This window comes from Pyrgilauda ruficollis, unplaced genomic scaffold, assembly GCF_017590135.1.
Source record: "Pyrgilauda ruficollis isolate IOZ18807 unplaced genomic scaffold, ASM1759013v1 scaffold38, whole genome shotgun sequence".
NCBI lineage: Eukaryota > Metazoa > Chordata > Aves > Passeriformes > Passeridae > Pyrgilauda > Pyrgilauda ruficollis.
In genome coordinates this window covers 8,306,054-8,321,449 of record NW_024525267.1, presented here as the reverse complement: position 1 = coordinate 8,321,449, position 15,396 = coordinate 8,306,054, and the positions used below count along the sequence as shown (strand labels likewise).

The 15,396-nt window shown below is 42.1% G+C and overlaps 1 protein-coding gene across 1 annotated transcript; it reads right to left on the bottom strand.

Annotated features, from left to right (window-relative positions):
• Nucleotides 1-543: 543 nt before the first annotated feature.
• SGPP1 (sphingosine-1-phosphate phosphatase 1) lies at nt 544-14,924 on the bottom strand. The gene is made up of 3 exons (XM_041476298.1): nt 14,105-14,924; nt 3,833-3,922; nt 544-1,629 (listed from the first exon to the last, which is right to left on the bottom strand). The coding sequence occupies exons 1-3, from the start codon at nt 14,696-14,698 to the stop codon at nt 1,078-1,080; spliced, it is 1,236 nt and encodes a 411-aa protein (XP_041332232.1). The 5' UTR covers nt 14,699-14,924; the 3' UTR covers nt 544-1,077.
• Nucleotides 14,925-15,396: the final 472 nt, after the last annotated feature.

Here is a 15,396-nt window from a genome sequence, read left to right as displayed (position 1 = left end):
TCTAACCAAATACCTAAAAGCAGTGGTCCTTCTAGATTAGTTTGGAATAATAAGTGAAGCCCATTTCTTTGCGGAATGGGGTGCTTTTATTGTTTATATGTTTAAATAATTAATTTTGAATATCCATCCACTGTATAAACAATCTCCAGAAAAATATATCCTCTTGCAGTAACTTACAATACACATTAAAAATACTTACAAAAGGGACTATTATTCATTTACAATATCTTGAGCTCAAGGACACAATTCCTGGGTCATTTCATTTATGCAATTTTGATCAGGAAATTCTGAACATTCTGGTTAACCTGGACCATGTCAGCAACATGGACAATTAACATTTTTTAATATCTGCCTAATTACGTAAGATTTTCCATAAAATTAGGCATTTTTACATCACAGTATATATGGCATTTCTTAATTTAGCAACAGAAAGGCACAGTTATTAAACCATAAAATACAGTACCTGAATTATACATACTCTAGTGATATCTACCAATGCTAATCCAGACATTTTTCTCTGCAAATGGGGCCAAAGCAAAAGGCTTTTGCTTGTTTATTTAGAAAAATTCAACCTCATTACAAGTTTGGTCCGTTAAAAATACCTATTAGTTGAAATACCTTGAAGCAGGACTTCAGGAAAGAATAGAAGAAAGCAAATGTAACAGTTTATGGTCCAACAACTTGAATTAATTGCTGTGAAATGGCAAACAGATCATGAATGAAGCCTTCTGATCAGCTGTCAGACACACCTGCTAAAGTGTCAGTGTACACAGGTACAGCCTGGCAGCCATCCCACATACATTCACTGCATCACACACACACAGACTTGGTTACAGCAATAAGTCCAAAAAACAGCATTTACAGAGGTCAGCACTTCTCCTGGACTGATGCTTGACTGCTGGCCCTAAACCATCCCCAGAGATGTGCAAAGCCCTTTAAATGCTTTGCTTGCTTTGTATTGCTGTTAATAGGAAGACCCTGCTAAAGCCAAGCTGGCTGGCCTTCCCTTAGCAAACTAGTGCACCTTTTCAAAAAGCAACTAGCTCAGTTCTCCCTACCCAAAGTGATCAAACTGCATCAGGAAAGACCAATGAAATGGAAGAGGCAAGGAACAATGAACATGAGGGAGAAGCCCACCATTCCGTAGGTGATATAGCGGTAGGGCAGCTCCACCTCCATGCGCTGCCTGGCTCTCCGCACGTCGCCCTGTGGGATGCGGAATATTTTACACGCCAGAGGAATCGTGGCTTTCTTCATGGCCACTTTTGTTAACAACAGAACGATGACGCCGATCAACAAGCGCAGGATGGCTTTTCCAAACACAGTCACGGTGAGGGAGGACAGGGACAAGGGCAAGGTGTGGGGAGGAGGATCCAGCTGCAGACCCAGGATGTAGTTGACGTGAGAGCCGCAGGCCACGCCGGCACCGCAGCCCAGGATCTGAGCTGTGTCTCCTCGCGACGTGCTCCACGTGTCCAGGGTGAAAGAGAAGATGCCCAGGGCCAAGTGGAGACTGATGATAATTAAAGGTGCATATTTGTAAGTTAAGTTGAAGTTGTCAATCAGGTCCACAAGTGGATGGAAGATAACCAGGATAAGAATAGCATACAGAAATCCAGCAATAACGTCCTGTTGAAGAGAAAGAGATGGTTTCAGTGTAGTAAGTATTTTTAAAAAAGCCCTCAAGTTGCATTAACAAGAATTCAAGCCTAGCTGCTGTAGTGTTAAAAGCAACTTGTGGATTCCCATATTTTACCTTTTACAGGATTACATCTTTCTTATGTTAAACATAAGGTAAGGAAATGCATTTGATCACCTATTAACAAATCACCTGCATCCTGACCAGATCATGAATGAAGTTATGATCAAAGGATCCTTCACTGAAGTTGCAGGTCTGGACTTTTTAGTAAGGCCTGTTGCAACAGGGCAAGGGGTGATGGTTTTAAACTAAAAAAGGGGAGATTCAGACTGGAATAAGAAAGACTTTTTTTTCCAGTGAGGCACTGGTACAGGTTGTTCAGAGAGGTGGTGGACGCCCTGTCTCTGGAAACATACAAGGTCAGGTTGGATAAGGCTCTGACTAGATAATCTTTAAAGGTCTCTTCCAGGCCAAAACTATTCTGTGATTCTTCTATGATTTTTTCTGCTGGCAACACTGGTCCCTGTCCAGGGCCAGGGCATTCCAACCTACAGTCAGCACAAATCCAGCTCAGCTAAATATGTTCTGCCAACTTAAGTTTGCTGAAACAGCTCAAGAGTGGCTCTGAGGGCCTGGGTGCCAACACACCCAACGCTGGCAGCAGCAGCAGCTGGTGCAGCAGTCAAGGACCACTGCAGTCAGGCACTAGAGCAGCTTCAACTTTCACTCCTGCTTCAGAATTAACAATGCTGGAATAATGGGAACTGTTTCCAAATATTAAATGAGAGGAAGAGATAACCTCTGTGGCTTCCCAACTGATTTGCATTGTTACTATTGTTTTTAAAGGTATTTTCTTAGTGAAAAGGTTACCCAATGATTTTTTTACTTCAGCATTAAATTTCAGTTAACTGTTGACTGATCACTCAGTTGCATGGAACTCTCTGCTACTTTTGTCACCTTTGATTGTTAATGAAGAATTTGTGCAATCCAAGCACTACAAAGCAGCCTGCCTTCATTTTCATGCTTATCAGCTCTTCCACATGAGCCAGGAGGTGGGACTTCAATCAGCAGAGTCTGTATTGCTCCAGCATCAATGAATCATTTTTATTTGCTTCCACTAATTGAAAGCTTGATAAAAGCTCTAATAAAATTGACTGATATAAACATCAGACTTGTTCATTTCAGAAGCAAGAAAAAAACCTTTCTGCTGTATTTGCCACCTATTCCCCCCAAACCTAGGCACTGTGGTTGATGTATATTGCAGGCACCACATGGTGAACTGTATTCCCTCAAACTCTGCAGACTGAGATGTGAAACTGCAAAATAGCTCTGTCTGCTTGCCCACTATTTGTGGCACAACTTTGTTCTATGACATTTTGTGTCAGCTGAACATCAGTCCATCACATCATCCTTGACAGAGTGGTTTTAGATTGGAAAGCCTTCTAACTACTGATGCAAAAATGTCATTTCATTTTTCTGAGCTGCCTTATTTTCCCATGCTCCTTTTACACTATGTTCATCTACCAGCTTTTCTACTCCCTACCAGGCTTACCCTTTTCTGTCTGTTAGCTTTTCTTCTAGCACATCATCTTCAAAAACATCTTTAGCCACCCTCATAAGTGGTCTTGCATTGCAATTACCACTTTCTGCTTGTTTTCTCATTTCTACATTGCACTTGTGTTTCAGTTTGGAGAATTTTAATCTGTTTAATAAAAGAGTTTGTTTTTCAAAGATGACAACTTAGTTACCTGGTTTTAAAAACTCTGGTAAATGAAACTCTAGCGTGCAGAGTGGCACACCAAAATGCACATGCTTGAGCAGCTGACATGGAGTGAACTTTAACAGCCACTTCCTCATTCTGCAAAATGATTTCTACTCTGTAGAGGAAAATTTACTCTAGACTTTAGAGCAGTCATCAATTTCTGCACTAAAAAATGACATTAAACACCTTTTAGGTTTCAACTGTGGACGGAGTTTATAAAAGACAAGTATAAGTTTAGCGTGAGAGCCACTTTTAGCTAGTTTATCTATTTCTATGCTGAAGAAATGTAAGTCTTCTGTTTCTGTATGGTAGGACATTACAAAAAATACATCTGTATATAATTATTGCACTGTAAAACCTTCAATGTGATGGAAGTTTATAAAATGAGAACAAGATTATGACAGAAGTTCAGTAGTAGATTATTTTCTTACCAAAATTGAATGCATTCCCATATAAATTCGACTACAGCAAACCAAAGAACACCAGCAGAATGCCAGGATCAGTCCAAACACAAGGGGATACTGGTAGGGAAGAAAAATGCAGAGACCATATTAGAATTTGAAAAAAAAAAAAAAAGAAAAAAAAATCACTCTGTGAATATTCTATAATTAAATCAAATTAATGCCACTGATGCTTACCCTTTTCTGTGCCCTAGCCTCCACAGGCCTAGCAGAACACCTTTTCATAAAGTCATTGTTAAGTCAAGCTTTCAACCTTCCCCATCTCCTTTGCATTCAAGATATATGAATTTCAGTGCTTTGACCAGACTTTTTCAAAACAGTAAGAAATGTATCAATCTCTGTAGCAGTTGTCTTGCCATGCTTTGATATCCCAAACTGACCACATGGGCAGAGACAAGTGTGTTAAACTGTGCAACAGTTTTACACCGGGTGAAGCAGCTCCACCACCTACTTGCATTGTTAGCAATTACCCAGGCAAAATCGAGTGGCTTCACTTTTTTTCCTGAAAAGGTGGAACTCATAACAAAATTACAAATTCAATTCCTTCCTCAATTCTTTGTTTTAGGGCTTCTGCAGTCATTGACTCAATATCTGGGCATCAGCATGAAACTCCTAAAACAGTAATCTTTTCTGTTCTTTCCAAACCCACATAAATTTCCTCCTGCAAGCCACATTTGTTAAACAAAAATCATCAAATAATTACTTCCAATTATTTTTGCCTTCTCACATTTTTTTAATTAATAAGGACTGTTTACCAGGAAGAAATAAAATACTTTGCTGTAATAAACAGATATCATGTAGAGAAACAGTTTTTTAACTTTCTCAGATTTTGGACAAAACTATGCTAATTTACATATTACAGCACAGTAAGAAATATTTTGCCCACTATTGCAAAATGTCATACAACACAGGATACAGCTTCCTTTTTTGCCACTGTTCTATAAAAGACGCAGTCACAAGATAAAATGGCAAGTTTCCAAAATTGCTTCTCTTCCTACAATAAACATGTTCAATAGAAACAGGCAGCCTGGATGTACTCAAACCTAGGAACAAAATCTACAGGCAGTTTTCTTGCCCTTTCCCTTGTTTCTTTTATAGGTAACCTGAAGGGTAGAATATCCAACAAATTTGAGAAAATATCTTTAAAATTACTGGAGGAAGTTCTGTGTCCTCTGTGAAGGCCACTTAACAGATTGGTAAGTTCCAAAATCAGTCTTTCTGTAAAAGGTTTGAGATAGGATTATCACTCTTCTGCATTTTTCCAGCCTTGACTGAATTCTCAACTCCAGGACCATGTTGGCATGACAAAACCAAAATAACATTCTCAAACTAAGAGAAAATCAGGAAGCTTATGTTTCACATAAGAAGCAGATTTCATATTAAAATAAATACTAAACACCCAGCTCATAGTTGTGTTCCATCTAGACTAAACTCTACTTCCTGTATCAACATTTGTCTTTGCTTCTATCACATTCATCTACAAACTGGATCTAAACAGAACTGTGTACTTGTGACTCACTTCTGACTGCAATGATGAAGGAACAAACTCAGTTTCCTGCCTTTCAGAACTCTGCTAATCCCAGGCAATGCACCAGTAACTCTGTCACACACACGATTGCAGAGTTACCAGATACCACCATTGCTACAGCAGCCACAAAAGCAGCCCTTCTGGTACCTTACACGTGCAGCCACATCCCTCTGCCCCATTGTGCTTCTCCCTCTGCCACTGGTCTCAGGGTAGGAGGAATGCTGCCTGCAGCATTCCCACACGCCCTCCCTCGCACAGGACTCCCCCAGCAGAAGCGCTGCATGTCCAGGGACAGCTGTGCCCAGGGGCCTCTGAAGCAAAGAGCAGCTTCGAGTTTCAAACTCTTTGGCCATCACTTGATACCCTATGTCCATCCTTGTCACCTGACACACATCTTTTGTGCTTTCAGAGCCCAATCAGGGGTAAGGCTTTTCTCTAATACTGACTTGTCCTGTTTCTGCAGTACCTGACAGAAAGAGAGGCTGGAGCTTTAGCAGGAAGATGAATGAAGTGCCAGGCTCAGCAGGGCTCAGCAGCTGCTCATGACACTGTGGGTAAGAGGGATTGGGGGAGGGAAGAGGTTAGAGCAGCTAAACTGCAAAATCCTGAGAATAAGGAGTACGAAGGACATAGTTAGGTGAGAAGTCTGGTTTTAAGAGTCCTGAGCAGGTGATTGTAAACAGCAGGCAGACTACAATAATTCTGAAAATGAAAGAAGAAATGCTTTCTGTCAGGGAAGTCACAGGGGAGGGGTGTTTGAGTAAGAAAGAAAGAAGTTCCAGCTCTGAAGAATGTTTTGGAAAGATTATTTGGCTCTGTCATATCTCACTCTAATTCTGAATAAATACCCCTTAAAACCATCTGAGAACATGGGATAGCTTACTTTCTCTGAGGCAAAACATAATAGAACAACTTGAACATCTTCAACTAGAAGAGGTTGCTCAGAGCCCCATCCAACCAGGCCTTGAATGTTTCCAGGGATGGGGCATCCACCTCCTCTCTGGGCAACCTGTGCCAATGTTTCACCAGCTACAAAACTTCTTCCCTGCATCTGATCTAAATTAACCCTCGTTCAGTTTAGAACCATCACCCCTTCTCCTATCACAAGAGGCCCACAGGAGCTGGCTCCCATCTTTCTTACAGGCACCTTTTAAGTACTGATCACAAATGAAGCACAACACCCTGGGTCCTCCTCAGCCTGTTTTAACTCCCATCTTTTAAAGCAGCCACTGGGTTCGAGAATTCCCAGAACACCAAACTGGTAGCACCTGCTTCAAATCTGCCCTGAGGTGGTGAGACAAGCATGTATTTGGTTCTCACACGCAGGGCTAAGTGCACAAGGTGACTGAAGGAGAATATCAGCACTCCCACACACCTCTGAGCTCACAGCATGCCGAGTCATACCACCAACAGGGACATCACCTGGATCCTTGTAAAAAAAGCTGATGCCATAAACTTACTTCCAAATTGTTGCCTGCAAGGCTGAGGTACCAGCAAGCCTTGTAATAATACTGTTTTATGATAATGGATTTCAAAAATCTCCTCTCCAAATCATAAATGAATATACAAAGAAAGGGAAAAAAACAGCTTTTACTAGGTTTTCTACTTAAAAACAGGCACATTTTATGAAAGAGTAATGTGAAAATTTGAAAATAAACTTATATCAAGTGTTCAGGGAAGAAAGTCATAAGCACTTTTTATTGTGTTGACTCGGGCCTCTACTTAAATGAGAGATATTAAGCAAGACAGCTGAATTCCAGCAGTTTTAGTCCCATGGTTCCTGGCATGCCAGATCAGACCTACAGAGGCACAAAGGACAAAAGATCACAAGTTTACTGCTACCCCCTTCCCCGATTCACTGTTGGTTTTACTCATTTGGGGATCAGAAGGCAGACTGGCATCACATGTCCTTCCAGATGAGGGTGTGGAAGGTTGTCAGAGATCACAGCTGGGAGAGGCAGACATAGAAACCAGATTTCCTTCTCTCAGCTTGCTGTTTTTGATAAAAGAATTGATTGATCATCAATCTTGACCACACCTGGTGTCACTTTCAGTCAGATATTCAGGAGCAGCCCATTTTGGACACAAACATCTCAAACCCTCATTTAAGACCATCTCATGTATATCCTCAAAAACTCCTTATGCTTCCCCATAGCCAACATGCCACCTCAACAATTCTGAGTGCATTTTTTTTTTAACTGCATTTTTAACTGCTTTCTTTTTTATAAATTTAAAAAAACCCAAACCAATAAGCATGTTATTTTTAAAAAAAATTTAATAAAGTTAATTGATTTCTTAACTTTACCTATTAAGGTAAACCTAGGGATAATGCTGACTGAATAAACTACTCATTGTGTTTCAGACCCCAATTTTGTTCCCATATCCAGAATATTGTTTTGATTGAAGAAATTGAATTAAATTCATGTTTGTAAAACAGCAGTGAAACCACTCTCAGTAAGTCTTTGAGAATTTTATGTCCTATATTTTTAAAAGAAAATCCCATTCTATAAAAAATTCCACTACATCCTCCAAAACAGGTTTTCAAACCTCTGACTGGACTACACACAAAACCCTCCCCTATCCTCCTCCCGCTCCTTGATCTTTTTGCCAAGAGTCTTAATAACATAACCATTGTTTAAAAATGCTTATAAGGAAACAATCTGTCCTAAAAGCTTTGACCTAGGTCAAAAAAAATTCCTTCTTTCATAAGGGAACATTATTAAAAGACACTAAATGCTCACTTCTTTACCTTTTTAAAGCACATTCTGCACCAGAGAAGTTCCCAGCACCCACAAATGATTCCAAAGTAACTTTCTAATATTTTCCATGTTCTACAGTACTCAATGATCTTTTTTTAATCATATCATAACTCATAAGTTCAACTTGAGTTTGAGACAATTATTTTGAGCTAAAGTTCACTGAAAGAATCCAAGCAGCAGTTGCTGCACCAGGCTTTTAATAAGGTATTTGGGCTGTGTACTGGCAATAGTCATAGAAAAAGCTACAATCAATGCTTATGGGACACAAAAATGATTTTGTGAAGGGAGCAGAAGGGAGAAGAGGATTGTTAGAAAAGAGAGACCAATCAGTCATTTTAGGAAAATTAAACTTTTTCTTTCAAATGGGCCAGGTGGTAAATACCACTGGTTAAGCTACATTTATCAATTATTTTCTGCTTTCTCGCAGACCAACATTAATACCAAGAGACATAAGGACCTCAGTGTTACATGTCACGACAAGAATTCTTTTTAAAATTCCAAGATAAAGTTTTCAATGCCAGTCCTGAGGGAAGTTAAAACATTTAATTTTCTGCTACACCTAATCTGAAAAGAAATTAAGGAGTAACGATAGGAATTAGCTTGTTATTTCTTTTCATTGCAGTTATGAAAAAAATAATCCCTCTCTGAACAAAGCTAGGAAGAATTACTTATGGCTTGGTCTGTTTATGCCCCAGTACCTAAAACTACATTTTTTCTGCAAAATAATGTTTTCTCAGTTTAATCAGCACACCCTATTTAAAGAACAAGGAGTGCATTTACATGTGTACAATGCATCAAGAAAAAGAAACTGCTTGAGAAGCATTTCCTTTGAATACCTTTTCATCAAAAACTCTGTATCCAACCTTAGAGCATTTGTTTTTACATGTTTTCTCCCAAGACCCTTTACATTAATTAAAGATTTGCTTAGGCAAAACTGAAAAATACATTTAATGACAATCAACACAGTCTAATGAGACAGGTTGTTGTACTCCTCTGGCAGAGATTCCCGAGTGACATTTGTCAGAACTGGCTGTGCTTTTTTAAACTTCTAACACCTGCAAAAACCAACTTTTTTCATTTTCTTTACAAGCAAACTACAGGCATTAATATGGCCCACAGAATACCTGACATCTCATACACACAAGACAAGGCCAATGCTGACCCTCCAAATTCCCATCTCTCTCTCACATCATTGTGTGGGTAATTCTGTGTTTTCAGATCATCCCTTCAGCTGTGCTTCCCATGTCAGAAGAGTTTTTGTTTGACTGTTTAGGAAACATGCTCAAGAAGACCAATTAGACAAGCATGCACACATCTCTTTGCCAACATTTCTTCCCATCATTTTGGTATTTTAGCCAAAGGCCCATTTGGGCTTCTCTGAGGGGTGATGTGTCTCTTTCTGACGGGACTGCACTTGCCCCTGCACACAGACTTTGTATGTAAGAGATGGCTTTCTATGTGCAGCTTGCAGTTTATCACTACATCAATCTTACTGAAAATGCAAGCCTTTCACCAAGGACAGACATTTAAAACAAGGGTGTGCACCTTTCTGCAAAATTCTCACTACAACACTGTTGTGATTAGGCTGTTTATTCATACCCAATAACCAATTATTCCCTATTTCCAGCACGGATCAGAGAGTTTAGCCTTTTGAAATGAAAGAGCAAGCAGACAATTCTAGAGGTAATCTTCAGTAGGGGTCAGTCAGAACCACAGAGCAATGCAGATCTCCCTGAAATCCCAATACAGATCCTGTCAAACCCATCTCATGTAATTACATTCACCAGCCTTGGCTGATAAAAGTCACAGTGCAGATGAAAGATTTCTGGAAGGGAGTTTCACGTGGTACCACACAGGAGTGTTACACAACCAGTACCACAGAGAGTCAAAAGAGCACTGAGTAAATGAAAACTGTAAATGAAAACTGCATCAGAGAGGCCATTGGAGAAGAGATGCACCTACTGCAGGTGGTGTTTATCCAGGTCACCATTAGCAGCAGCAGGGTGGAAAGGCAGTCCTGATGACAGGCTTTGCATACCAAACACTGCCAGATATGTACCCAGGGAGGACAAGGCTGTCATATTCAGCACCACAAGCTGCTTCAGAAGGTAAATCAGCATTGGTTAATATAGTTAAAGGCCTGCTACTCATCAACCCAGGCTCTGGGCTCCTGCTGAATATCAACTGAAGTTTGCTCAGTGGCTACAGTGAGAGTCAGCAGTTCCTCACTGAGCTCATTAATGCAGAGCTCAGGAAGGAGTGCAAACCCATCATTTCCTAATGCAGACAGCCACTGCTACAGCCAGGCTGCATCCTGGAGGAACTCTGTGAGAGAAGCTAATTTTCTGTATCCCCTGGCTGGTATTTATTTTTCTTTATTTTCTGATATTTATTTTTCTGAATTTTCTGTATGCCCTGGCTGATATTTTTTTTTTCTCCTCAAAATAAGCCAGCAGAGTTCTGACACATTCAGGTACCATCCCAATTCAAGGATCATTTCTAATAAAATACATCTTGGTGTCTATTTGAAATCAGCAGTTCAACATAATCAAACAAAATATAAAAAATACTTTTTTCCTTAGTCTCAGCCTGAGCATTTGGAGATTTTGCGGATAATTAGCAGTTCACACTATCTCTTCCTCACTCCACCTGGGACATGATATAAGCCAGCCTGGCTCAAACTGTCATGACTTCAAAGAAAGCAAGTTTTCCCGAATTTGATAAAGGTTGCTTTTTCTTACATCGCATCAAGATCTATAACCTCACTGCCTTTTAAATGTTTGCCCTCCTCCTTCAGGGTATCAGCACTTCAGAGATGAGGGGGAGGGAATCAACATTTATAACACTCCCAAATTCCCATGAGTCTTTGACATGAGCTTTATATTTCATGATTACTGAAGTGTTGTTGAAATAAATGGTTTTCCCCTGCAGAAATGTAACATATTAAATAAATAAATGGACATGGGTTACGCAAGTAGAATCAAAAGTTTCAGGCAAGCTCCCATAATACAAGCAGAAACTGAAAAATTTGGATACAATGGACAGAACAGTTAGCTACTATCAAAGTTATCCTAATATGTAACTTGCTTCTGTATGAAAGACAGTTTTATTGATTATTCCCTATGTCCAAAATCTCTAATTGTGATAATTTGCCAAAACCATCTTTAAAATACATTATTTCTGAAAATATTTTACTTGAACAATAGAACTATTGCATTTATAGAAAGTATTTTCGTTTTATAGTCAAAGTTCCTTTTGAATACTATGTAAAAATAATTGTAACAGGATTGCTTAAAGGCATTGAAAAATTTAAAAGCACAAAGTCAACAGGTTAAGAAAAAACCGTACTGCAATCCAAACTTGTTTTTAAATGGAAAATCTGAGCCACACCTACAAAAATAGGAGCACATTTTCTCTGTTCTCTATTTTCTTCAAGAAAAAGACTCAAACAGATTCTCTTTGATAGAAAAGAACTATCACACAATAGCAGGAAGTCATAGATCACTGAAAGCAAACTGCAAATAAGCCACACAAGAAAGAGATTCCCTCCTCATTGGTGTAACATCTTTTAGAGCAAAAGGAGCTTTCTTTGGTTTAGCACAAACTTCAAAGTGACAAACTCAAACCCTGTATTCCAGAGTAAAAGTCCCTGCAGAGAGTTACACCTGTATCTGCCTCCATTCATCCTCAGCCTCGTTCCACTATGATCTGCTGAACCAACAGTCCCAAGATATTGTCTCATCACAATCAGGCTCTGGGTAAGGCTTCTTGGTACTAAATACATACAGAAAGAGGTTCAACCAACAGGTTTAATCCAGCAACCTGCACCTACTGGTAAATTTGTAGAATTTAATTAAAAAATATTAAAAACTCCTTTATCTTTGATAAAGAACTTCAGGTCAGTCTTTTTAACACCATTTCTAGAAAAAACACCACTTTCCATGACAAAAGATGTCACATAGGTTCTATCCCCTTTCAACAGAAGTAAAACAGGGAGAACAGAAGTGTCAGATGAAAGGTTAATGAAAAGACTCTTGACATGCCATTAGTTAATTATTGATTAATTTATGGAAATAATTTAAAAATCAGAAGTGATTTCTTTTACATCAGTATTTTGAAATGACAGAAGTTGGTTTCAGAAAGGTCTTTTATTCATACTCGTTTTCTAAGAAAAAACAATTGAAATCCAGACTCAAACACTTTGCTTCTGCATTTCTTAAGCGCAGTCCTACACAAGTAACAAGGCTGAATGTTTATGATTTCTTACTATGCATTCATGGTAAATATGTTTAGTGAATTAGCAGAGTGTTTCACAGACTGCAGAGGCAGGGTTGGCAAACCACAGATCGAACTCGTTCATTGGCAAAAACACCATTTCACCCCCTGTTGGCTGCTCCTACAGAGGCCATCGAGACTGGCTCTGCTCCGCACACACGACATCAGCCTGAGCAAAGCTGATCGACTGGTACTGCTAAATGAGCTTTCCCACATGCAAAGAAGTACAAATCCAGTGTGTTCTTCCAACTGACAGCAGCCCTACACTAGCAATAATCAACAACAATAATCAAACGAGCAATAATCAAACACACAGATTTTGGTCATTTAGTAAAAACAGCTTTGAGATTAGATATCTCAGTGGCAAAACTTCAAATATTTATTCCAAACACTCACAAAACATGACATTGTTATTATATATATGTGTAATTATTATGCCTGCATAACTCCAGCAGATAATACTTGACCTCTTCCTAGCAAATATGAATCCCTAAGAGCTTCCTTATGGGCACATACTTTCACCTTGCAGAAATAGATAAATAATCTTTGGTTAGAAAGGCCAAATAAAATCTCTAACCCTTAATCATCTCATTCCTTTCAGTCACCCATTCTAGATGCCACAAAGAGAGACAGAGCTACAAAGTGTCAGGCAGCACCAGCAGACAACTGGTGATCGTTACCAGTAACTGGGAAGACAAGAGTTAAGCCCCTGCACGAAGCTTAGAATCGGAGTTAGTTTTCTCTATCGACATGACTTCTATCCAACTTAAACCAGGCAGGTATTATAGTAAGGATTAGTAAACATTAACATCTTAAGAGTCTAATTACTGCCTAACTTCTTTAAAACGCTGCACTGGACATTTACCTGGGAAAGCCTTCTCTCAGCTACTGCTGAAAGTGGTGCAGTGATTTAGAGAGCTGGATGTGCTTTCTTTGGAGTTGCTGCTGTTGCCATACTTCCAGCAACCAGCGCCAAAGCACATGCCACTGCTTGCGTAAACCAGGCGATCAACAGTGTTATTTTAACTTATCTATTGACCCCAAGTGCAACAGCCAGATTTTAGAGATTCTAATGAATGAAGGTGATGAAAACATGACAGATTATCAGTTCCTGCTAATTATGAACACACTGATAGATTGTAGAACCTCCTGAAAATACAAATACCAGAATCATTTACAGGTTGTGGTTAATGAAAATAAAATCGTTAAAGAAAAGACTAAAGCTACGACTCCGTGACACTACAAAGCGACTCGAAGCAAAGAAGGATCAACAAGAAGCCCTTTAGTTACTGGCTCTCCACTAAATTCTCACTCTGTAAAACCAAATGCCTGTAAAAACATTGGATGTTTATCCAAACTTTGCGCAAATGGACAAGCTGGAAAAAAACCCTCACAGGAACAAAACGCAGATTGTTATCCCGACCTCTTCATGCGTGCTGAGCTAATCCCCAAAACCAGCACAAATTCACAAGACAGAATTACTAGAACAACTCTCGTTACCTGAGCACTCGCTTAAATCACAGGGAAAAAAAATAAAAGGCAAGGAAAGAAGATACGAATCTCACGTTTTCCCAACCAAACTCAGCCACCTCCCCTCCTGAGGAGAAATCAGGTCTGCCACATCGTTACACCTCGGGGCTGGAAAGCGCACGGAGGAGGGCACGGAGGTGTGAGCATTACCTGCCAGCGGCCGTAGCTGAGCAGCAGGAGCGCCAGGGGGATGGCAGTGCCCGACATGGCGTGGGTGGAGGGCATGCTGTACTCGGAGTTGTAGAAAACCTCCAGCTTCACCACGGGCGGCGAGGCAGGACGCGGCCAGCGGATCACATCCTTGGTGCACTGCCCCAGGTACATCACCCACACCCAGATGATGATGAGCCTCCGGCCCAGCCAGGCGTCCACATTCCAGATGCAGAAAGGGAAAAAGAGGATGTAAAAGAGCTCGTTGCCCAGCTCCGTGCCCAGGCTGAACAGATAGTAGAGGAAGCGGCTGCGAGTGGCGAACTCCTGGCTGCCGTCCTCCTCCTCCGTCAGCGAGTTTCGGCGCGGCCTCCTCCTCCAGCGCCGCGGGGTTCCCGCCGCGCCGGGCACGGCCCCGTTCCCAGTGGGATGCGCCTGCCCGCCCGCGGGGCCACCGTTCGCCACCGGCCCGCGCTGCTCCGCGTCGGCCCAGCCCGAGGGCCCCTCCACCCCGCAGAGCCGCTGGAACGCGGCCACTTTCCGCGGGTCCTGCAGGTGGGCGGCCAGCCGGGCCAGGCGCTGGCCGAGAGACATAGCGGCGGGACCGGGGGCGGGCTGAGGGCGGCGGGGGACTTCGTCTGAGGGGCGAAGAGGAGGAGGGGGGCTCCGCGGAAAAAGAGAGACGCTCCCTGAAGAGAAACCCGCTGAAAGGCGAGGCGCCGCGGATACCGCAGGACTACCCTCGCCTCGCCCGCCGCCGCCCGCCGCTCGCTCCCTCACGCCCTCCCCGTTCGTTCGCTCCCTCCCTCCCTCACGCCCGCGCCAGCCCCGCCCCGCCGCGCCTGCGCACAACTCCCCCACCCCGCGGGAAACGCCCATCGCTGCGCGGATTGGCCTCGGCTCTCTCTCGGTCCCGCCCCCACGGGCGGCGCAGCCAATCGGAGCTCGGCATTGCGCGAGGCGGTGCACGGCGTGAGGCGGCCACGAGCGTGCGGGGCAGAGGCGGCGGAGGGCGGCTCGTGGGGTTGGTCGGGGAACGGTGGAGGAGCCTCTGCGAGGCGGTGCACGGCGTGAGGCGGCCACGAGCGTGCGGGGCAGAGGCGGCGGAGGGCGGCTCGTGGGGTTGGTCGGGGAATGGTGGAGGAGCTTCTTCCTCCTCCTTCTTCTCCTCCTTCTTCTTCTTCTTCGTTATAGAAACACCGAGTCAGTTGCGGTGGAAGAGACCTCTGAGATCATCGAGTCCAGCCTGTCACCGATCACCGCCTTGTCCACTAGACCATGGCACTGATCGC